This window comes from Lynx rufus, unplaced genomic scaffold (genome assembly GCF_022079265.1).
Source record: "Lynx rufus isolate CCGP_SWC_20201006 ecotype Redwood Valley unplaced genomic scaffold, mLynRuf1.p SCAF_2, whole genome shotgun sequence".
Classification (NCBI taxonomy): domain Eukaryota; kingdom Metazoa; phylum Chordata; class Mammalia; order Carnivora; family Felidae; genus Lynx; species Lynx rufus.
Window position 1 is genome coordinate 13,948,297 of NW_025814834.1, and position 25,596 is coordinate 13,973,892.

The 25,596-nt window shown below is 37.5% G+C and overlaps 1 protein-coding gene across 2 annotated transcripts in view; it reads left to right on the forward strand.

Annotated features, from left to right (window-relative positions):
• The window catches only part of CUL3 (cullin 3), a 94,926-nt gene extending 70,202 nt beyond the window's left edge, over positions 1 to 24,724 (forward strand). For both annotated transcript variants that reach the window (XM_047085986.1, XM_047085987.1), the window contains exons 7-16: positions 729 to 874; positions 1,856 to 2,032; positions 3,221 to 3,391; positions 4,025 to 4,132; positions 7,687 to 7,811; positions 8,266 to 8,362; positions 10,069 to 10,203; positions 16,634 to 16,820; positions 21,491 to 21,636; positions 24,261 to 24,724. In XM_047085986.1, coding sequence (XP_046941942.1) covers positions 729 to 874; positions 1,856 to 2,032; positions 3,221 to 3,391; positions 4,025 to 4,132; positions 7,687 to 7,811; positions 8,266 to 8,362; positions 10,069 to 10,203; positions 16,634 to 16,820; positions 21,491 to 21,636; positions 24,261 to 24,392 — 1,424 coding nt within the window. In that variant the 3' untranslated portion in view covers positions 24,393 to 24,724. The remainder of the gene's footprint in view (positions 1 to 728; positions 875 to 1,855; positions 2,033 to 3,220; positions 3,392 to 4,024; positions 4,133 to 7,686; positions 7,812 to 8,265; positions 8,363 to 10,068; positions 10,204 to 16,633; positions 16,821 to 21,490; positions 21,637 to 24,260) is intronic.
• Positions 24,725 to 25,596: the final 872 nt, after the last annotated feature.

Below are 25,596 nucleotides of genomic sequence, written 5' to 3' on the forward strand. Positions count from 1 at the left end.
AACTTTCATTCTAAATAAAAACAATATAGTGGGATACCAAGTTTTAAAATACAAGTATTGGCCTAGGACATCCCCTGGAAAATGTTAGGCATTGTTTTGAGGAAAATACTAAGGAATAGGAACATATAAAACTATAAATATCATAAATATCATATACACTTCACCATGGTGTGTAATGAAATAAATCCTAGTATAGTTTATTTTATTTTATTTTGTTTTATTTTATCATGTTACTGTTTGAACTTTGAGATAGACATACCTAAAAATATCTGTAAGACTTTTCATTGGTTCTTATTATGTTGACTACTAATTAATCCATAAAGTTATCCTTAAAATTATCCTTTTAATAGACATTTCATAGTATATGATTGGGTTCTAGATTAGAATTGTATAGGAACTCAAAATTACAGTTTTCTTTTTTTTGTGGCTTTCTTATTACACTGTATAGGCATATTCCACGTAAACTGAAATTTGCTGAGACATCTTATTAATGCTCTCAAAGCATCTTATCTGAAAGCTGTATTTCATAAATTGCAATAATAACCATTAGCCAGCCTATTTTTTTTTCCTTTTGTCTATTTTGGTGGATGCTTTCTAGTAATTTTTCGCATGGTCAGCGAGTAGTAGTGATAAGCTTCTTTAAGTTTCACAAATCAGAATGAACAGAGATTCACATTTTTTCCCTTAATCTTTAATGTAGCCGATTTTTATGTTCTTTCTGATTGCAGACCTCGCTTGCATGTACAAGTTATTTAGTCGCGTGCCAAATGGCTTGAAAACAATGTGTGAGTGTATGAGTTCCTATTTGAGGGAGCAGGGTAAAGCCCTTGTTTCTGAGGAAGGAGAAGGAAAGAATCCTGTTGACTATATCCAGGTGAGTGAATACAGCAGAATCTCTGTATGTTTGTAGTAACTTGACACCTGCTAATAGAAAGGTCACTTTTACTGGTGCGCCTGGGTGGCTCAGTCGGTTGAGCTTCTGACTTCGGCTCAGGTCATGATCTCACAATCCAGGAGTTCAAGCCCCGTGTCGGGCTCTGTGCTGACAGCTCAGAGCCTGGAGCCTGCTTCGGATTCTGTGTCTCCCTCTCTCTCTGCCCGTCCCCTGCTCATGCTCTCTGTTTCTGTCAAAAAAATAAATAAACATTAAAAAAAATTAAAAAAGAAAGGTCACTTTTACTAAGCTGTATGTATTACGTGTTTTTTTACCTTCATTGTCCCAGTGGAAAAGTATGTCTGCTTCTCCTAAATAGTTTAGAATTTTGCAAAGTGTGTATATTTATATCTGGGAACCGAACTCAGCGGCTGCTTTTCATTTATTAATTAACCTGCTTGTTGAAGATCTTATTTACATGGTCTCAAGAATGAAAGTTACTACTTTTTCCTATGCTTCAGTGTTCACACTCCGGGTGTTAGAAAAAATAACTTCTCAATTAAATCCTTTTTGTTCTAAAATGTTTTCTTTTAAGCAATACTGTGAATAAATTATGCCTCAGGTTTTTCATGTTTCAGTATAAGTAACCAGCTTTTTTTTGTGCGTTTTTAAAGCTGATTTTCTTGGGCTGTATCCATTCAGTCAGGACAGGGAAGGATGAGGAGAAGCGGTGCAGAAGCTCTTAGACGTCTTTGGTAGAGTGATACGTGAATAGCAAACAGGCTGCTCCCTCATGGCTGACATTTTGAATACAGGCTTAGATCTAGGCTTGAAAATAATAATATGGAACCTGTAAGTTTAACACTGAGCTCACACATTTGTAGCCCGCAAACTTAAGGCACACATACCTGATCGTATGTGTCTTGTTTATAGAAAACAATTATTATGATGTATCCTGATTTCTTTGTTTTTATTTGGAAGGGCTTATTGGATCTGAAGAGTAGGTTTGATCGCTTCCTCCAGGAATCGTTCAATAATGACCGGCTCTTTAAACAAACTATTGCGGGTGACTTTGAGTATTTTCTCAACCTCAACTCCAGGTCCCCTGAATACCTCTCATTATTTATTGATGATAAGCTGAAAAAGGGAGTCAAAGGGGTAAGTATTAATGCATTTGAAAACACATGAAATTTTATTTCTAGATTTAAAATTGTATACAAAATTAGGAACTACAAAATAGAAAATTAGGGAATTCTGTAGACATAAAATTAAGCCTAGCCCTTTGCTGTGCTTAAATGTGTGCTGTGATCTTTGAAAAGGATTGCTTAAGGTATTTGAAATGGTCCAAAGTCCTTTGACATTTCACTTAATGTATAATTTATACCAAAACCAAGCAACTACACAGTCACAGTTGTTAAACAGTCTTTATAGACTATGAGGGTTAGATATGCTGTAGAGATGAGAGGCGACTAGAAGACCGCACTATTCATAGCTTGGGATGTTGCTGTTGTTACCTTGTCCTGGGTATTGTGTATCCAACAACTCTTGGATGCCTAGAATTTGAGGAGTAGACTAGAATAGCTATCAGAAAGTAGTTTGAGAGCCTTTATTATATATCAGGCTTATTATATATAATTATATATGCTTATTATATTAAGCATATTGTTGTCACCCATACATTGGTCTTTTTAACTTCTTCTTAGAATTTGTGAAGCAAAAGGGAAAAGCAATAAATGCAGGTTTTCCAAGCAGCTATAACAGAAGAACAGACAAGAGGAAGATCACCATAGGAAAGAGCATTTTGTCTTCCATATTTTTTAAATATTTGCTTAATTGGCTATAATAGCATCTTACCCTCACTTAAAAGATGAGGGCAGGGGCCGTTTTAGTTTTTGAGCTACAGCCAATTATTATTACCCTCTGCTTGCACAATTGAGATTTTGAATGAGCTTGCATCAAAATACCTGTCTTTTGCCCATATAAATCTCTGCCTAAATACTATGGAAAAGCATTGTAATATTCTTTTTTGTGATTAGAATTTCATTTCATTTGTTCTCAGTCATCCTTTACTGCAGCCATTATCACCTCATTGCTGCATTCAGTGGTAGCCCTTTAGGGAGGGGAAAGAACTCTGCCCTGGCCCCTGAACTGTGCTACACTAGATGAGGACTTAAGAATGGGGCTGCTCTGAAGGAGGAGGCACATTCTCCAGCTGGGTCCCTCCTTCTGACATCTCTCAACCAGCCTACATTTGTTATCAGTCTTATAACTGCAGATGAACTGTGGTGCGATTTTTGTAGAACTAAAATTTATAATTACTAAATTGTCTTTTAATTGATTTTGCAGCTAACAGAACAGGAAGTAGAAACAATATTGGATAAGGCAATGGTCCTTTTTAGGTTTATGCAAGAAAAAGATGTATTTGAACGTTATTATAAACAACACTTGGCAAGGAGACTTCTCACAAATAAAAGTGTTTCTGATGACTCTGAAAAAAATATGATATCTAAGTTAAAGGTAAGGTGTATATATAAACTGGAATGATGTGCACCTAACTAATGTTTGTTATGTGATTGAACGCCAACATGCAGTTAGAAAATGTTTAGTTGATGTAAAATATTTCTATAAATTAATAAAGCTAGATGTTTTACAGCAGATTGCACTTAGATTTGCTTAGGTTCTGAGACATTCAGAGTTTGCTGAAATCTCTCTTGGTGTGGCAGGATACATTCATGGAGATTTGGGGGAGGATTAGTGCAAGGGAAATACTAAAAAGAGTATCACTGTGTAGTTTCATTTTCACAAAGTGCGGTTCATAGACCACCTGTACTCGTATCGCCTGGGGTGCCTGTTAAAATGTAGAGTACTGGTCCCTACCTTTGATGAGGTGTATTGGAATCTCCGAAAGAGTCTGGGAACCTGCATTTTATTCGTGGGTTATTCTTAAATACACTGTTCTTAAATCCGCTAAAGTTGGGTGCCCACAGGCATAGAGCAACTATTGGAAAGGTTTAGAAAGGATGTCAGTAACATGGAAGAATTTTTGTACGTTCGCTCATAGAAAACTCCATGGTTAATGTATTTCTTTGCACATTTGCTGATAGAAAAATCCATGGTTTATTTGTGCATATTTGTGTTTTTCTTCCACAGACTGAATGCGGATGTCAGTTCACATCAAAACTGGAAGGAATGTTTCGGGATATGAGCATCTCAAACACAACTATGGATGAATTCAGGCAGCATCTACAGGCAACTGGGGTAAGATTCTCCATTAATTTCTACTTGTATGTGTGTATCTGTGTGAAGTCTTTTGTAATGGGCATTTTCATCCATGTATCAGATAACTGCTGGTGTCATTTCTTCAAATGTTGTTAGTGGCAACATTTGTATTGTCTGTGCATACTTTAAAGATCATTTTCTGCCATATAAGCATTTTTTTTTAACTATTACTGTTAAAGTAGGTTTTTCTTTCTCTTCTAAAATTTAGTTTATCCTCTCTCCTTGAAGGAGTGTTCTGAAACTTTGATAGAATGATTTCACTGTCGTAACCATTACAGATTGTGGAAAGAATATGGGGCCTGGGCACACTTGCTGAGTTTTACACTCTTCCTCTCACCTTACCCCCAGGATTGTGCTATCTTAGAATCGTTGCCTGACCTTCCTATACCTCAGTATTCTCATCCATAAGATCAGCATAAAGGGAGTCTGACATTCTCAGAGCTCCTAGGGAACGATCAAGAGTATAAAAATGCTGACATTAATGTGTTGTAAATGTGGTTTTGTATTGTGCCTCCTGGAAGACAGTAAAGCTGCAGCTTTAAACAGCTTTGGAGTCTGATGGGGTTTTTGTGAGGGTTTAATGAAGTTCAGAATTTTCTTTTTATTCTCTCCTCTCCCCTCCCCTCCCCTCCCCTCCCCTCCCCTCCCCTCCCCTCTGTTTTTCAGCTTCACCTTAAACTTTCCGTTTAGAGAACTCCACAGGTTTTCCCTTTTTTCTCGAGTGACCTTATACAACTTCGTAATTCAGACCTATGACAGCCGGGGCACCTGGGTGGCTCAGTAGGTTAATTGTCCGGCTTCAGATCAGGTCATGTTCTCATGGTTCGTGAGTTCCAGCCCCGCATTGGGCTCTGTGCTGACAGCTCAGAGCCTGGAGCCTGTTTCAGATTCTGTGTCTCACTCTCTCAAAATTAAATAAACATTAAAAAAAAAAAAAGACATAACAGCCATTTAAAAAATTTGGAGGTCATTTCCTCTGACATTTAGATATGAGACTCTCACTTTTATTGGTCATCACAAGCCAAATTATGTGAAAATACCTAATTCTATAGAAATGGACATTTATATATATTAAGGCATTCTGACTTGGACTTCTGGTCTCTCCCCATTATATATAGTTGTATGATTTGCCTCAAAGTTGATTGTGGAGAAGGGTTGAGAGTAGGAAAGATACAAGTCTGTGACAAATAGAAATTTGGTTGGGCAGGAACTGAATAATATGATTATCCTAGGTAGTTTTTTCTTTTTTAGATTATTTAGAGATTTGTACTTAATTCTGATACACTAATATATTTTCATGAGATATAATTATTTTTCCTGTTTATTTTTTTTCTTCCACTAATCTTACACATATATTTTTTTAAACGTTTGCTTATTTTTGAGAGAGAGTTTGTTTATTTTTGAGTAGGGGGCGGGCAGAGGGGAAGAGAGAGAATCTTAAGCAGGCTTCATGCCTAGCGCAGAGCCCAGCGTAGGGCTCGATCCCACAATTCTGGGATCAATACCTGATCCAAAATCGGGAGTCAGATGCTCAACAGCCTGAGCCACTCAGGCACTTCTCTTGTGTTTTTATTTTAAAAACTGAGAGAGGGGCAGGAAAAACAGACTTGCTATTATATTTCTATTTGTTTGTATCAGCAGGTTGTATCCTAACTCGATAGCCGTTTCTGTTACTTCAGTCTCAGTACACTTGCCCTTGTCATGTACTGCCTTTGAATATACGGTGAATGTCTTCAAAATATTACTTACTAAGACAGCTAGGAAGAGGACATGCAGACCACTAAAGGAATATTTCTTTGAGGTTCTTCCTTTTTTTCCCCTCACTTAATGAATAATTCATTAAGTGCCTTCTATGCCAAGCACTGTTCTGGGCACTGGGTATACAGCAGAGAATGAACAGACAAAATTCCCTCCCACAATGGAACTTACATTCTAATCTGGGTCACAGATGAGAACGAGATAAACAAGCACATAGCACCTTAGCAGGTGACAGGTAATAGAGAGGAAATCTGTAGTGGCAGAGTGGTCAGGGAAGGCCTCCTTTAAAAAATTACATTCTGAGGAAAGATTTGAAAATTAGCAAGATGTATGGGTATGTGGGAGAAGGGATTGAACCAAGTTGTGGTGCCATTACTGCCACTTGGAAATGTACCGCTGCCACTGCCCACCTCTGTTCGTCATCTAAGAGTCTCCTGTGGTCATCTCTCCTGTGCATTGTCTAAGATTATTAGCTTCAGCTGCTTGAGTAGTTCTTCAGGAGATCTGAGTGGGGCATACTTCTTGATATTTATGAAATTTATCTCCTTAAAAAAAAAATCTGTATCATTGGGGCGCCTGGGTGGCTCAGTCGGTTAGGCGTCTGACTTCTGCTCAGGTCACGATCTCACAGTCCGTGGGTTCGAGCCCCGCGTCGGGCTCTGTGCTGACAGCTCAGAGCCTGGAGCCTCCTTCAGATTCTGTTTCTCCCTCTCTCTCTGCCCCTCCCCTGCTCACGCTCTGTCTCTCTCTCAAAAAAATAAAGACAAAAAAAAAAATCTGAATCACTAATCATCCAGGTTAAATGTGGAATAATGGTTTAAAACAAGTTGTGAATATCAATAACAATATTTCATTTGCGCTTAAGAGTTCCTGTTGGGGCCCCTGAGTGGCTCAGTCAGTCAAGCGTCCGACTCTTGGTTTCTGCTCAGGTCATGATCTCGCAGTTTGTGAGTTCGGGCCCTGCATCAGGCTCTGTGTTGACAGTATAGAGCCTGCTGGGGATTCCCTCTCTCCCTCTGTCTCTGCCCCTCCCCCATACTCACTCTCGCTCTCGCACGTGCTCTCTCTCTCTCTCTCTCAAAATAAAAACTTTAAAAAGTTACTGTTAATGTGCTTTCTTGTTTTCTTAGAAATTTGTTGGTAAAGAAGAAAATACCTCACTGTGACAGTAATGCTAGCATCTATTTTGTAGAGATAGTTACCCATTTTGCAGTATTTGTGGAGCACACTTTGTAGAACTGGATCTGCAGCATCTTCTGCAGAGGCTGTTAAAATAAGAACTACATGTGAAAACATGAAAGTTTTGATTAATGTAGTGGAAATGTGAATGAGATATTAGAGTGAGATATTAGGTTGTGTGTTAAGATGGTAAAAATATTTAAAAGCTGAGATGAAAAGTGGATACCCTTAAGATGAAAGATTTAGAATTTTCTCTAAAATGATACTTCATGACACCTTGACGTTGTATCTAAAAAGACATAACGGCCAAAACTTTATGCTTCTCAGTGATACCGTTAAGACTTTTGTTTATATAGTAAGAATTCTCTCTTGGTCATTATTTTAAAGCCAACATCTTAAGCAATCATTGCAAATATTTGCCAGGATAATTAAAATTTGGAAAACACTGATGGATCTAGCCTTTAAGAAGTTAAGTTTTATTTGCTAGATATTGGACAAGGAGCGAACTACTTGGATAACTCTAACACAGTGTCTATATGGAACAGAAAACAAATCCTAGTTAATTTGTGGGGGACATCTTTTTATCTTTTACACAGGTATCTTTAGGTGGTGTTGATCTCACAGTCCGGGTGCTCACAACAGGATATTGGCCCACTCAGTCAGCCACACCAAAGTGCAACATCCCACCAGCACCAAGACATGCTTTTGAGATATTCAGAAGGTAAACATAGGTCAAACTTTGTATTTGTAAGTACACGTAATTGTCCAAAGTTGAAATAAACTTGAGCATTAGTGGTGTTCCTGATTGAGGATGACTGTACTTCATGTTTTACCTAATGTTCAAAAGGCGAATGTATTCTTCATGCTTTTTAATGTGTGAAAATGAGTTGTGTAAACTCTTTTCAAAGGGCCAGTTTACTAATGTCTTCATCCTTAGTGTATTTTGTATTGTGGACGTCTGCCCATGGCTTAGAACAAACGATTGTTGGGTTACTGTGGAGAAAAGTGGTCTTAGGGACAGTAACAGCTGATCTGCAGGCCAGGGGCAAAGTGTACTAATACCAATTAATACTGCCCTTACACATAGACACTTGTTAAGGGTTATTATCCTGTAGTTTATAATTTCAAATATGTAAGTTACATGACTCTCTAAAACCTGGTTTGATTTGCTAAAGGTTTTACTTAGCCAAACACAGTGGTCGACAGCTCACGCTCCAGCATCATATGGGTTCTGCAGATCTCAATGCCACCTTTTACGGACCAGTTAAAAAGGTAACTATTGACAGTTGGAACATACTTACATTAAGTAACTGGAAATTAGTTTATGGAATTGATTTCTGATTTTTGTTGACCTGGGTAATTTATGTATTCCTCTTATTTTCCTACCTGTTTGAAATATTCACAAGGGGAAACTGGCTTTAACTTCCTTCCTTCTGTTCTTTATTGGACACTATGAAGACTCAGTAGCCTTCCTTCAGGAATGTATAATAATATAATGATGCATTTTATGTATAAGATTAGATTTGAGACAGTATTGCATAAGCTAATAAAAGCTTATTTAAGAGCATACAAAGCTGTTAGTCCCTTTTCAGAATTCTCACATCTCCTATAATCTTTGTTTCCAGTAAATCAAAACCAGGAAAATTAACATGGCATTTGTGAGATGTACAAAATACTACCAAAGTATTTACTTTAAAAATTAGCAAGGGGCGCCTGGGTGGCGCAGTCGGTTAAGCGTCCGACTTCAGCCAGGTCACGATCTCGCGGTCCGTGAGTTCGAGCCCCGCGTCAGGCTCTGGGCTCATGGCTCAGAGCCTGGAGCCTGTTTCCGATTCTGTGTCGCCCTCTCTCTCTGCCCCTCCCCTGTTCATGCTCTGTCTCTCTCTGTCCCAAAAATAAATAAACGTTGAAAAAAAAAATTAAAAAAAAAAATTAGCAAGGCACTAGTGAATTGCTTTTGTTTAAAAAACGTAATAGCTTTTTTACATCCAACGTTGTGAAGTTTAGACTAATAACTTGCTTGCATTGCTTGGATATCATTCAAATCAAAGTCATTTGCCTTCAAATAAGAAAGTAATAAATAATAAATCTTTTAGAAAAACATTAAAAGAAAAATACCTGAACTGTCATCTAGGCAGCAAATAACAGTTTTATTCCGTATTTTAAGAATAGTCCTAATGGTTTTATATAAGTTACTCTAACTCCCCCCCACTTTTTTTAAATATTGTTAATGTCTACACCTGTTCTAATTTTTATGCTTAAATGAAATGGAAAATATTCTTTACAGTTCATGTTTGACACTGTTAAATGTTTGAGCGTAAGTAGTAAGGTTATGGATACTAACGAACTCAGCTTTTAATTATTGCTTGCTTTTGTTTTAAAGGAGAGGGTTTTTTCCTAAATAATCATGTTTTCTTTTGAAGTTGGGTTAAATAGATAGTGGGTTTTAAAAAACAATTCGCATGTTAATTGCTGAAGGCTTAACTTTCTACTTTGTACTTAAATCATAGAGCAGAAACAGGCTTAAGGATGGCAGAGATTTTTTCCCTCATCCTGTGCTGTTATTTGATCTTAGACCACACAGAAAGAAACCCCTATTACTTTTGGTAGGAGTATGATGACAGTGTTGTCTTTTAAGTCTTTTATTCCATCCTGAACGGTTAAAATAATTTTAGCTATCACTATAAGGAATTGTTGATTCATTACTTGCTCAGATATATTAAAATGTTCATAATGGGGAAAAAAAAAGGACAGTCCTAAATAATGAATGAGTGTGCGTGTGTGTGTGCGTGTGTGCGCATACGTACATATACATGTACCTGTTTTTTTTTAAGTTCTGTTTCCTTTTTATGTAGGAATAAGTTAGGTAGTTTTATTATGGGAACAGTTGGATATTACAGTGCTTATCTTTCAAACATACTGTTAAAGTTACCACGAGATAATTCTATCTTGTTTGTATTTTTTAAAAAACGAAACAGGAAGATGGATCCGAAGTTGGTGTTGGAGGGGCCCAAGTAACTGGCTCTAATACACGGAAGCACATACTGCAGGTCTCCACTTTCCAGATGACCATTTTAATGCTCTTTAACAATAGAGAAAAATACACGTTTGAGGTATGTGTCACTTATATAAATTTTAAGCCATTGTATTGTTTCTGATTCTCCCCGGTTACCAGGGGTCTTTATTTGAATAACCTTTAAAGTTATTATCATTTGAGTATTATTTTTATTAAGTAACCTTTGAGTACCAGTAGAGAAAACAACGTAAAATTGGGCGATGGAACTATCTGACCATCACATACTTATTGGCTCACATTTCATTTCGTTTTTTTAAAAACCAGCTTTATTGTAGCATGAGTGTTACATGATAAAACATACCCCATCTAAATGCATAATTTTAGGAGTTTTAACAGATCTGTGAACTTGTATAAGTGCCATCACAATCACGATCTAGAATATTACCCCCTAAATGTGTATACTCCTTTGCAGTGTGTTCCAGCTCACTGTCCCAACGTTGCCAGTGATCTGCTCTGTATCACTATAGATGAGTTTCGCCTTGCTAAAATTTCCTGTAAATGGGATCATAGAATATGTGTTGTGCTTGTCCATCACGTATTTTTGAGTCATCCATGTTGGTGTGTGTATGGTTTCAGTAGTTCGTTCCTTTTTATTGCTGAATGATATTCTATTATACGGATTTACTACGTTTTCTTTACCCACTTACCTAGCGATGGGCATTTGAGTCATTCTCAGATTTAGGCTGTTAGGAAGAGAAAGATGGGTTGAACTTTTTAAGAGACGGCCAAGCAATGTCCCAGAGTGTTGTGCTCTTTCACATTCCTGCCAGCAGTGTAGGAGAGTTCCAGTTGCTCCATATTGTCTACAGAATTTAATACTTTTAAATTGTAGCTGTTTTATTTGGCGTGTAATTGTATGTGACTGTGGATTTAACTTGCCTTTCCTTGATGGCGATCAAGACGCAGAGAATCCTGGGTGTGTTCCTGGGCCACTTACATGTCTTGTTTGGTGAAGCGCCTCTTCCTGTCTTTATTGGGTTGTTTGGAAAGCTTTTTACAAATTTTGGATACAAATCCTTTCTCAGATCTGCGTGGTATGAATATTTTCTCACACTGTCACTTGCCTTTTCATTTTCCTTAAATGATATTTTTTGAAGAGCAGTAGCTTTTAATATTGAAAAAGTCCAGTTGCCACTTTCCTTTTATAGTTCATGGCTTTTGATATCCTGTCTAAGAAATGTTAGAATTTACTTACAAAAAATAAAGTAAAAATTAAGAATTATTTCCCCCCACACACAGATACTCTGTTGTTCATTCCATTGTTCTTTGTCCAAAGCATTGTTCTTTTCCCTTTGAATTACCTGGCACCTTTATGAAAAAAATCAATTGATTTTGATGTGTGGGTCTGTTTCTGCACTCTGAGCAATCAAATCTGATCGCTATGTCTAGTGCTAGTTTTACACTATCTTGGTAGTGTCAAATTTCTTTTTTATACCCATCTTTTTTTTCTTTCCTCCACCAAGACCTTTGATTACATTAAATGCAATTAGTCTTTTCCCATGCCTTTAATAGGTATGCTGAGTGGAAATAAAGATCATGTGATTCTTCCTAAATTTTTTTTTAAATGTTTGTTTATTTTTGAGAGAGAGAGAGAGTATGAGAGGGGCGGGGTAGACAGTGAGAGGAAGACACAGAATCTGAAGCAGCCTCCAGGCTCTGAACTGTCAGCACAGAGCCTGATGCGGGGCTTGAATTCAGTAGCCGTGAGATCATGACCTGAGCTGAAGTCGGACACTTAACCGATTGAGCCAACCAGGGGCCCCAAGATCATGTGATTCTTAAGTGTAAATTTAAGATAAAAGCTGTAAAATTATTGCCGTATTTATTCTTAATTGAAAGCTAATTTTCAGACACTGTGAACATAGAAATAAGTTCACTTGAAATTTAGGGCAGAATTGAATTGTAGACATTTTTGAGAGAGAGAAAGCTTAAGAAGGCTCCACGCCCAGTGTCCCAGCACTGTGCCTGACACAGGGGTCAGTCGCGTGAGCGTGGGACCATGACCCGAGCCAAAATCAAGAGTCAGGTGAGCCACCCAGGCACCCCTGTAGGCCTATTTTATACCTACCTTCATGTTTGCATTTAAGAGATTATTGTTTTTATGGGATACACCTAAAGGAAATGCTTTGAAACCCAAGTGTTGTAGGTCTGGTGGCTAAGTCAAGAGGTCTCGGTCTTATCTATTTCCAGGTGTGTCTTACCTAGGGGAGTAACCTCAACTGTCCAGCGCAAGTTACATATGATTTAGTCCCAAGGATATTAATTAAGCAAGTATTGAGTACCTTGCTCAAGTTGTAAGCCTTTTCAAACAGAGGTGGAATTAAATGATCTCTAACAGCTTGACTGTTTTAATCTGCAGCTACCATGGGTAATATATTTTAAGCAAAATAAACTGCTGATAAATGCTAATTAATGTTGGTTTTCAGTCCTACTTTATAAAGAGCTGATGAAAATAATGAGACAAAACCATAAACTCATTTTCTAAAGCCATTATTAGAATTGCGAGTAATTTTAGTGGTTCAGGCTTACTCTTCTCTTTCCCAACCGACTTGGGATCACTGATACTAATGAGCATCATTAAGTAGAGGGTACAATTAGGCAGAAAATTCCTCTAATATTTCAAATGTTAGCTAAGTAACAAACCAGATGCCTGAGCATAAATGGCATATGTAGAATGCCATTCCTGTGGCTCCAAAGCCTTCTGGCTGCTTGCAACTTGAACAGGGGGCATTGTGAGAAGGCACTTGAAGTTTGTACTCATACCGTATGTTGCATTCTAGGCTGCTGTGTAAGCATTATTAGCCGGCTCTTTTACACAACTCACCTCCACAAATTAGGATAGTTGAAAGTAATACTTTAAAAGGAGGCTGATTTTTTAACTCTGAGTACTCTTTATAAGTTCAGTAAAATGGTGTATGTGTTATTTAATGCTACATAACACATCTCAAAACTTAAGTTTAAAACAACCTCTAACAATTTATCATCTTTCCTGGTTTCTGTGGGTTAGAGGTTTAGGAGGGGCTCATTTGGTGAGTTTTGGCTCACAGGTTCTCATGAGGTTGTGAAGATGTCACCTGGGGCTTCAGTCACCTAATGTTTGTGCCTGGAAAATACACTTCTAAGCAGTTGGAATATTCTTCCTTCCACGTAGCTGGCAAGTTCATTTCAGCTCTTGATAAAAGAGGTCTCCGTGTCTCTTCAGTGGCCCTTACCACATAGCTGTTCAGTTGTCTTTGCATGCCAGTGGGAAACTCTCCCTAACCCGAGCCATCCAAGAGCCCTGGGCAGAACCTGGCATGCCTTTATGACGCTAGCCTTTGAAGTCGCATACGGTCACTTATTTTCTTGATCACCCAAGTTAGCCCCAATACTGTGAGAGGATCACACAAGGCTAAAACATACCAGGATCATTATGGGCCATCTCAGAAGCTGCCTGCAAAAGGTGGCATTTATATGTTGTGTCACATTTCATCCATGGTGGTCAAGCTGCTGAAGCTTTTTCTCTTTTTATGTATTTTTTTAATGAATAGAAGTTTGTTACGGTTTAAAACAGCTAAAATCAGGAAATACATAAAGTGGTAGTTTCTACCCTAGATTATAGTAACTAGCATTTGGTTTTTGAAAGGCATGTAGATATTAATTCATATTTTTCTGATATTATACTTCTTAAATTTTCTTGAGAGTGAGTCTGAAATATAAAAACTAGTTATGGATAATAGCAAAATTAATGTTAGGCAGTAGCACTTAAATAGAAATCGGTTAAAAACCAGTGATAATTGGTATCTCATGAAGAAGTGCTAACATCATTAATAACATAATTTCACATCATATAAAGGAAAGTGTTTGGGAATACAAGGTGAAATAGACAATTTGCAATCACAGAAATCCTTCACAAATGTCCTGACAAGACAATAAAAAAGATCGTCTAGAAGATATGAATAATATAATTAGCAAATTAAAATTGAAAGCTATACAGAGAACTTTCAACTCAGAAAGCAAAATACACCTGTTGCTCTTGGAAATATGTGAGGTTGACATAACCTTATTACTAAAAGTGAACAAGGAGAATACAAAAAAGAAAAAGCTATAGGTTATTCAACTTTAAATGCACAAATCTTGGGACGCTTGAAGTAGACGCTTGGGACGCTCAGTCAGTTAAGTGTCTGACTCTTGATTTTGGCTCAGGTCATGATCTCATGGTTCGTGGGATCAAGCCCCACATCAGGCTCTGTGCGAATAGCCTCCTTGGCATTCTCTCTGTCTGCCCCTCCCCAATTCGCTTGTGCTCTCTCTGAAAATAAATAAGTAAACTTAAAAAAAAAAAGAAATGCACAAATCTTAAATAAAATATTGGCAGGTCATACTCAGCAGCATATTGAAAGAATGATTCTGTGTGTCCAAATAGGATTTATCCCTGGAATACAAAGAAGGAATTTGTTAACATAATTAAGGTTTCTTCTCCTCCTTCATCATCATCATCATCATCATCATCATCATCATCATCATCATAAAGTTAACTAAGCATTTGCTGTATTGCCAGACTTTTCAAGGAGAAAATCAATTAATGATTTCTATAGATACACAAAAAGCATTTGTAGTAGTCAGTCTCCATTTCATATTTCCAGGATATGGGGGACTCTTAGCCACCTAAGAATAGAATGAAATCCCCTTAATGTCATAAGGTTATATCTAACGAGAGACCTAATAAGCAAGCAGTAGTTGGTAGTAAAATATTAGACCTCTGCCCATGAAAGGTAGGAACAGATTTTAGGATATCTGCCTAATTATTACTATTATTCAGCATTGTTCTGCAGGTCCTAACACTAAAAAAAAGTGAAATCAGGAGTTGACAAAATTTGTAGGCAGGGTGATTGTCAACTATGATAATCACCTGAGAACATTCTTATAGAAGAGTTCAGATGAAAAATCAACTTTTATATAAAAATCAGTTAATCAGAAAATAACTTGAGGAAAGCAATATTTTAATAAGAATCATAATCATTTCCTAGGACTCATTCTAGCGAGAAAGGTAGAAGACTTCTACCAAAAAGGTAATAAAGCAAAAGAAAATGAAAGGGTACATGTGCCGGAATGGGAAAAGTACATGTTACAGAGGAGGTATCCCATTTATATTTAACATTAATACTGGTGTATTAATGGGCATGTTCCCATACATAACGCATGTGTGTATGGATTTGTATTCCTGTGTGGATATGTAGATGTATAGGAAGAGTCCTAAAAGATGCACACTGAATTGCAATAGTCACCTCTGGGAATGATCTGTAATTGTAAAATATCACCTAAGAAGGAGTTTCTAGTTTTCTCTCAGTATGACTAAACAATAGAATATGTGATTAAGTCACTTGTCACACATAATAATAATTATAATCAACATTGTAATAATAGCACCTATTTAATTTGCCAGGATTTAACATTTATAGTATTTGAAATGACTAAAGTATGGAGACATACAGAGATCATTTGAGACAAAGGAATGTGCTTCATCATCACTAAAATTCGCATTTCTTTCACTCCTCACTGATAGTCCTTTAGAGAAACCCATGCTGGTGCTCAGACTCCTGTGAAAGAGAGAATGACTCTCTCCAGATCAGTTACACGATCAATATGCCTATTCTTCCTGAGCTGCTCTTGAGAAAGAATAGCTTTTACACAGCAAATCAAAGCGATCTGCCCTGCTGTGAAGACTGGGTGGCATCATACATCTGTAGACATGTAGGAACTACATCGTATACATGTGCAATTCCCTTACTGTCCCGTGGACCAAAGAGGAGCATGATGAATCAAGACATTACACATTCATTCTTCTCTAAACTGCTTTTGTTTTTACTATTGCATTTTATTCATACCATGGTAAGAAGCAAAAATTATCACGTGGACTTGAAAATATTTCTTACTTTTTTTCATGTTTAATGTTAATTACCAGGAATTTATGTTTTTTTCATTTGGTCATACAGGCAGTAAATGGTCAGCACAGATTGTGAATTTTGATTGTATGGTAGAATGCCTTAGCTTTGGGCTGACTTTGCTTCTTTCTATAAAAGAAGTTGCTGAGCAGAAGTAGTGTGGGTCCACTTGTAGGATCGTAGAGCTTTTCCAAAAGCAATCGTGTTTGTTAAGACTTTGTTTCGTTTTTTTTTTTTTTACTTAAATAGTAGAGCAGGTCCCAAATAATCTCTGCTGGATGACATTTTTAGACTAGGCCTTATATCTCCTGAAATTAAAAAGTACATGTCTTTTCAATATTTTGTGATTTGAATCACCTTTTCCTCTAGTTTGTTCAAATAAGTGAGATTTTAGTGAAGTGTCCTAATAATCAGGGAATTCTTTGTTGTAAATTATTTCTTTCATGTAATTATCTCTCTCCTGTTTGGTTGATTTTACTTAGTAATTAACTGATCTGCTTTAATCTTTCAAAGTCTAATTCTGTCAATCTGGTGAAATTTCAGGAAATTCAACAAGAGACCGATATCCCTGAAAGAGAGCTTGTTCGAGCCCTGCAGTCCCTTGCCTGTGGTAAACCAACCCAGCGGGTTCTCACGAAAGAACCCAAGTCAAAGGAAATAGAAAATGGTCACATATTTACAGTTAATGATCAGTTCACATCCAAACTACACAGAGTCAAGATTCAAACAGGTATCTGGAATTATATTTTTCCTCTGAAAAAATTATTATCTGTTGGATTTCTTTCTTCAAAAGCAGTACTGCGTTTCTGATGCTGTGTGACACGTAGGTTAAGGACTAAAGCAGCTCTATTCATATGTGTTCCTGTCAAAATACAGTTGAATCCAAGTACGGTGAGCGTTTTAAAAAGTAATTTGTAGGGGTGCCTGGGTGGCGCAGTCGGTTAAGCGTCCGACTTCAGCCAGGTCACGATCTCGCGGTCCGTGAGTTCGAGCCCCGCGTCGGGCTCTGGGCTGATGGCTCAGAGCCTGGAGCCTGTTTCTGATTCTGTGTCTCCCTCTCTCTCTGCCCCTCCCCCGTTCATGCTCTGTCTCTCTCTCTGTCCCAAAAATAAATAAACGTTGAAAAAAAAAAAAATTTTAAAAAGTAATTTGTAGTGTGAACAAGGTATTTATTTCCATTTGGTTTTCAACAGGTAAATACAATTTTGTTATAGATTAGTATTTATAAAATAATTGTTTTTAATTGGTTGAGTTAACTAATGATGGACATCTTTTTTAAACTGATTTACAAATTTGTCAGAGTTGGGGGTTATTTATCTAAAGTTTGATTTTTAGATGCAGCTATTTATGTTTTGATGGGTATTTTTTAAGTTGCAAAACCTTAAAAACCCATATTATCTCTCATTTAAAAGCTTAGAAATGACCCTATTGTGAACAATTTTTAATGTGTTTATTTTTAATTAATAATGAGCATCCTGTTTATTATATACTTAACATAGTGTACAACGTGTTTTCTATGTATTTAAGGGGAAAAAAGCACTTTACCTTTGCTCATGTGTAAACCTCTAACATAGTTTGTGCCCTGATTTCAAAATTACTATTAGATAAGCTTCACAGGACTGACTCATCCATTACAGCTCTGTAGTCTTTGTAGAAAAACAGTATTTTAAAATAAGTTTAAAATGACTGTAGTTTCTTTAACTTTAAAAAATTGTGTTTATATTATAAGAGTCTTTTAAAAATTATTTTAATGTTAAATCTGTAACTGATTACCAGAATACATTAAAAAAACATTGTATACACACTTCTACTGACCTTTTTGACCCTGATTGGATTTGTGTGCCTTCTGAAGCAGGGTGGTGTCTCTTTTAAAACATTGCCTAATTTGTCCCATATTTGCAGACCGTATCATTGTACCTTCATCACCAAAAATAGCCTCATGTTTGGACACAGATGTAAATTGAAAATAAAAACAGAACTATGCTTAAAAAGTCATGGAATAAAATATCTTTTTTTCCCCAGTGCAGGGCATAAGACTTTACAGGTTTAGGTAGATACAGGTTTTGGATTTCAGGACTTGTTTGTATTCTAGATTTAGAGGAAGATGTATGGTGATACATAATGTGAATTACCAAACCTCACCCTGCTTTACCCTAAATAAGTAATTCTTTATAATCCTAGATTCCATTATGTCCAGCAATAATAATTCCAGATACTATTTTTGTTCTCAAAAAAAAATAGTCTTCTCTCTGGATTTTTAATTTGGGGTGGCAGTGGTGTGTGTGTGTGTGTGTAGAATTTTAGATCTGATGAAAATAGAATTTTTTATTTTTGATGTTAAATGTGCGTATATAACACTTTAATTAAAATAGGAATACAGTTCTGTATGGTAAGGAATTCAGCTAGATCTCTCAAAGTTCTTTTCAGCTATAAAATTCTAGGAAGAAATAATGTTTTCATTTAGGAATGGCACTTAAATTATCATGGCTCTTAAATATATTTTGTAGAAGTTAAAATTTTCTTCCTGGTGATAAGTATGTGACCACATGGGTTTTTCCTAAGTTGTCAAAATACATCCTTGCCTTTTGGCTCATAATCGAAGATGCAAAGACTCTGTCCTAACCTAATTATTCTGCTCTTACTATAGTCAGGAATCGAAGTTTAGACAAAGAAGTTAAAAATATTACTCAAATAACACAACCTTTGAGAAGAATTAGATTTCACTGGGCCCCTGGTTGGCTCAGTCAGTTAAGCGTCCGACTTCAGCTCAGGTCGTGATCTCATGGTTTGTGAGTTCAAGCCCCATGTCAGGCTCTGTGCTGACAGCTCAGGGCCTGGAACGTGCTTTGAATTCTGTGTCTCCTGCTCTCTCTGCCTCTCCCCCGCTGGTGTTCTGTCTCTCTCTCAAAAATAAATAACCGTTAAAAAAAAAAAAAATTAGATTTCACTGTAATCTACAGCAATTTCCATAGTTAACAGTTTTCCCCACCACTGCATCCATCCCACTTTTCCCCAACCCTTTCCCAGATATAGCTAGATACATCTGTACCCCCTTACACAAGCATGTGCCTCTGTTATGTTCTTCTTAAGGGAAGGGTATTGTGTGAGACTGAGAGTGAGCTTCTGCCCTCACGTTTTAAAAAACCTCCTAATCCAGTGTGTATCACCACAGCCTTCCCATTTATCTTGGAATATACCTATTTAGGTGGTCACATCTAGCCGAACACAATAGATTGTTTTTTAAAAAATTCTTGGGGCGCCTGGGTGGCTCAGTTGGTTAAGCATCCGACTTCAGCTCAGGTCATGGTCTCGCGGTCTGTGGGTTCGAGCCCCGTGTCGTGCTCTGTGCTGACCGCTCAGAGCCTAGAGCCTGTTTCAGATTCTGTGTCTCCCTGTCTCTCTGACCCTCCCCCGTTCATGCTCTTATCTCTCTCTGTCTCAAAAATAAATAAATGTTAAAAAAAAAAATTAAAAAATTCTTTTCTCCACCTTTTTATTTTAAATATTTTCAAATCCATAAAAAAAGTGAGAAACACGATAATGGACAAAGGTATGTATGGCCATCACCTGTATTTATGAGTCATTAAATTTTTTGTCCCATTTGCTCCGGTGCCCTTGACCCCACCCTCCCCCTTCATATGTGTATATATTTGCTACAGCATTTTAAATTAATCAGCAAACATTACACTCCCCCACCCTAATACTTAAGCATACATTTTATCTCCTTAGAATAAGGTATTTTCCAAAATAATTGTAATACTGTATCACACCCAAGAAAATTAATAATTCCATAATACTTATTTGTATAAATAAATATCTTATACCACCTCCACTTGTCCACAGTTGCCTCAAAAATGCCTTTCTAGGGGCACCTGGGTGGCTTCGTCGGTTAAGCGTCTGACTTCGGCTCATGTCATGATCTTGCAGCTCATGTCCATGAGTTCGAGCCCTGTGCCAAGCTCTGTACTGCCAGCTCAGAGCCTGCAGCCTGCTTCAGATTCTGCATCCATCTCTCTCTCTCTCTCTCTCTCTCTCCCCCTTCTCTCTCTCTCTCTCCCCCCCCCCACCTCCTCCTCCTCCCCTGCTCACACTCTCTCTCTCCAAAATAAACATTAAAAAATAAAATAAAATGCCTTTCATATCTTACTCTTTAGGTCCAGGATTCAGTTAAGGTTTCCCCATTACATTGATTTTTATTTACTCTAAGTGTCTCTCTCTCTCTCTCTCTCTCTCTCTCTCTCTCTCTCTCTCTCCCCCCCTCCCCCTCTCCCTCTCCCCCTCCCTCTCTCCTTCCCCCTCTCTCTCTTTTTTAATGACGTTGGCTTTTTTTGAGTAAAAGCATTATTCTTTCTTAGGAGGTCATTTTAATCTAATTCTTCTCTTCTTAAGATACTGATTATCTTTAACTTGGAAAAAGGTACTGAAAGAATTCTTAACCAAGGAATTCTAATTAGAAACTGCTGAGTGGACATACACACCAGAATGATCTTCTGAACTGTACAGTCCGCTCTCTTGTGGATGTGCCCGTGCCTAAGCCAGCAGTGTCTTAGACGGTTCTTTGTAGTTTTCCAGTTTCTGCCTCCCAAAACTTCATTATCTATCTCGTATTGATGACCAGATAAACAAAAAATCTGTTACTTTTCTTTTTCTGCTACTTCAGTGAGAGCAAAGTTTTAAGAGAAAGGGACTTCTGTATTTATTCCTGAGTAGTTGCCTTGAAGACAGTAGGCAATAACAGGGTAAGACTTCTCTTCTCCGAAAGGTTGGAATGTACTATGCATTAGTGATAGCAAGATTGTGACAGAAAGAAAAATTAAGACATACGATAAATTGTTTAGATAATCTGTGAGAGGAACAAATAAAGTACTTGTTCTGGAGTTCTTTCAGCTGACATCCCAGTGGTGCTTTCTCATTATTTAAATTGAGCTAACTACATCTTGGCAATATAGAACTCTTTCCTCCTCTTAAGATATCTTGGCATTATGTTGGCAAAGTATGAGTTGACCTCTGGAAGTCACAGCAATGAAAATTATTTACTGATAATTTTTCTGTTAAATATATCCAGCTACCATTTTTCTTCCAGGAGAGGAATCATTGTATTTAATAAAAACAAAATTGGTTTTATTATCTCTGTAAAATTAAATTCCTAATACTTAAAAAGAATAAGCAGAATTTTTATATCAGTGATCGTTATTTAAATATTTGTGAAAATAAACGTTGAAGTAGGCCCCTTTGAATGTTCTTCTTGAATGTTCTCTTCAATGTTCTCTAGAATTAATAAGTGTATGTGTATACTCAGGTTGAAATGGGTCTGTGTGGATAATACTAAATTATCTTTGTCTCTAAACTACATTTTTTGTATTACGTGGTAATTACATGGTAAATGTCTTTGTCTTTTAGTTGCTGCCAAACAAGGTGAATCTGACCCAGAAAGGAAAGAAACGAGGCAGAAAGTAGACGACGACAGAAAACATGAGATAGAAGCTGCTATAGTGCGGATAATGAAGTCCAGAAAGAAGATGCAGCACAATGTATTAGTAGCAGAGGTAAGGGCGCTGTGGGGCTAGATCAGGGTCGAAAAGGCAAAATAATACTAACGGTTCAAATTTAGGGAAGAACTATATTCAAGTTATTAAAATCTAATTTTAGAATAAGGAAACCATAGTCAGGTAACACTTATAAAGTATGGCACTTACTTGATAACTGAGCACAGGGGTGCATCCAGATATGTGTGCACTTTGAGAACTAATGTCCTTGTAATACAAGTAATAGAATATTGTCACTTGAAGAATAAAAAAATTTTGCTGCTACTTAATGCTTTGATGTTAAACGGTCTACTTTTATTTCCAAAAATAAATAAACTTACCATTTATTGAGTGCTTACATATTGTAAATTTGGAAACAAAGAAGGGGAAGCCTCCTTGAAAGGCCATTGAAATGATTAGGGCTGAATAAATATTGGTAGAGGGGGGAGAGCTGTGTGAAGACAAATGGGAAGTCACCATTTACCGACTGGCCGTCCGTGGGAAATGAGAGGAGTCGAGTACACGTTGGTTTCTGGCTAAGGAGGAGGAGGGACCGTGTGCCGCTGTGTTCTTCATGTCCGTGAGCAGAATTTTGCACAAGCTGAGTTTATATCACATGGCAAAGGAAGAAAATTACAAGCGTGATCGGTCAGGAATTTTCAAAAAGTGAAAAAAGTCAAACACTTAAGACCTGTTGGCAATTAGGTAACTCATGGGTTTTCCCGGGCATTTGCATTGCTCTGGAGAGTGGACATCTGCTGGCCGGGCCAGAGGAAGGAAGTGAAGGGGAAACCAGGAGAGTGCCTTGTCCTTCAAGATGTTGGCTCATGGGAAAGGGCGCAGAGCAAACCTGGAGGACTGGGTGTTAAGTTGAGGCGTCCTGGATTTTGTTTTTCTGGCGGGAAGATACTCCCCGTGTCTAAACGCTAAGGTTAAGGAAGGAAGGGAAAGAAGACGGGATTGAGGGACAGTTGACGTACAGAGTCTAGGAGAGGAAAGGAGAGCGAGCTGTGTAAAGAGTACAGGTGGATGGTAGATGTGTTAACAAAGATGCTACTGAATGTGCCCCTCTTGGGACCCAGGGCAGGATGCAAGGTGTGTGCTAATCAAGGGTGGATACGAGTGTGAATAAATGTGTATGTGTAAGGAGGTGGGAGTCGAAGGAATTGTATGCTGAAGTGGTCTCTCTTCCCTGCGTGAAACAGGATGTGAGGGGATGGTGCTCAGGAACTTGCTGAACTAGAACACATTAAATGTGTGTTATCAGTCTATACCAGAGATTGGCAGACTTTTTTTTCAGTGGCCAGTTGTAGTGCGAAAGCAGCCACCAGTAACAGTTAAGTGTGGCTGTGTTCCAGGAAGAATTTAGAAAAACAGGCAGTGGGGCTGTATTTGGCCTGGGGGCTACATCTTGTTGATTCCTGGTCTGCCCAAAAGGTGTAAAAACAACTTTACCCTGCAGGGAACTGAGTAGTAGATTTTGAATGATGTCGTAAACGTGGAACAGGTGTTTGTGGAAGAGAACCAAAGGAATCTGGGAGTTGAGGGTACTGTTGACAGTATAGCTGAAGTGATCCAGACCCTGTCAAGAAGGAGGTAAGGTCAGAAGAAGTTACTAGTAGCTCATAAGGAAGGGTCAGAGGGTGAGAGATCTCAGGTGGGTTGGGAACAAGTGTGTTGATAGTGGAGTGATCATACTAGAAAGGAGATAGATTTTAGTTGGAGGGGGAAAGTACTGAAGTTTCAGATTTCAAAGAATTGTCAATCCATTGTGGTCTTGAGGAAATGACCCAACAGGAGTAAAAAAAGGAAACTGGCTTGTGGGTGGATAGGTGTTCTGCAAGAGAGGCAGGGAGGCAGGGTAGATCAGTGGGGAAAGCATGAACTTTGGGTCGGAAAGGTTTAGATTCTCATCTCTAACTGTTGGTTCGGTTTACTTTCAGTTTATGTCAGTCTTGCTGCCTGGCTATTTTCCTCACTTTGCAGGGTTAAGAGCATTAAATAAGTTAACATATACAGAGTGACTGATACATAGTGCACAGTCAGACCTCAGCTGCTGCTGTCGTTACTGTTTTATTATTAGCGATGTCACAATACCTAGAATCCTGACAGCAGTTGGAGAAAAGAACAACAGCAGTAGCCCTTACAACGGACCAGACATTGCCATCAGTTTCATGAGGTTAAGTTAACTTTTCCAGGGTCCCAGTGCTAGTAAATGGAAGAGCTGGGATTTGAATCTAGATACTCTGGGTTCAGAGTCTGTGCTCTTAAAGACGTCATGATTCCGAAATTCTGTGAATGGGAGAATAACCCAGAAGTTTAGATGATAGCATCAAAATGGTTAAGCCACGGTGTGGTATACATTCATGCTAATATATTCCACCTAATTCAACTACTGACCCACCTTAGCATTCACGTTCTGATGAGGTATATTCTAACCCATACATCACATTTTCAAATAAAACCTATTTTGATTTTCAAAGTCAATTTTTGACTTTAGTAATCACATTACTAGAGTTTGATTTGAATCTTAAAATGACACATCAGTTCTGTTCAAAGGTAAGAATTTTTGTGTGTTTACATGGAAATGTTAAATATTTTTTAAATTTTCTGGTAGGAATTCGTTGTTCTACTTTCTCTTCTAGGTAACTCAGCAGTTGAAGGCTCGATTCTTACCAAGTCCAGTTGTTATTAAGAAACGTATTGAAGGACTTATTGAGAGAGAATATTTGGCACGAACACCTGAGGATCGCAAAGTATACACATATGTAGCATAAAATGCGTTCAGAAATTTGATTTATTGGACTGTACTTTTCGCATGGACTGAGAAGTTCTTTTAAATCATTAAATATTAAGACGGCCATCTCTGCTATTAAATTACAGTACATGTTCTAGACCATTCAGATCAAGCCTTTACTCCCTTTGAGAGTTTTCAACATCAATTGATTGAGCTTCAGGCTTTACGTTTATCCCTGTAGAGATCATCTTTACAGTTCCTCGGGAAAATGTGAATGTGCTGCGTTTTGTTTTCAATACTGTATGAAAACAGGAAAAAATAAAACAAAAATTTAGAAAATACAGCTCATTAAAATAAAATTGTTGGATTTCATTTCCCCAGGTCTTCAGTGTTGACGTAAATGTGTTTTGTAGTGTTGCTTAGCACTTTGCGCATTGTATAAGTTGGGTAACAAAAATGGTAAAAGAAATGACACAGTCCCCAGTTATCTTGCTCTGCTTAAGACATTTCTTCAGCTAGTCTTGTTTAATTTAAAGGTTTGATAGATATACAAAGACCCAAGCATACATTTGAGCATGCTTTATTCTACCACTTGCACTTACTAATCTTATAGCCTTATGACCAGGAACCTTTATTTTGGGCTCCATACACTCCCTGATTTCGTTTTTCCCTATTGTAATTTGAGATTTCCCACATTAAGTCATAATGATTAGGTTTTGTTCTGCGTTATCTCTAGAGAGAGAAAATATTTTAGTATGTATAAATTGTACAATAATTTTTTGCTGTTGTACTCACTGCTAATAGTGGATTGTATAGGGCAGTGTTTTTATTTCATTTATTGTAGACAAAAATAAATGATTTCGTATACACACACCCACTAACTCAAGTATGTCAGAGCACAAAGTTGGCAGCTGGTTGTATTTAATTCAGACCCTTTGAAAAGCACATGCAGCCTATACTTTGTTTATAAATATCTTAGGTTGCCCCTCTCTTAAATATATATTTTGGTGAAGCTGGGGTGCACTGTTAATTTTCTGTTTTGAAACGCATTCTCAAGATGCAATAAATATGATTACCTTAATATTTTTTAATGAGATCTTCAGTTCTTGCAGCTGTGTTTTGGGAAGTGATAAGCAATATTTTTCAAACCTGATGATTCTTGGGTATTCAGCTATTGTCCTCCAAAGAGTCATCGTTTCATGTTCTCAAAGATGTACTTTGTGCTGAAGATTCATGTCAGTTAT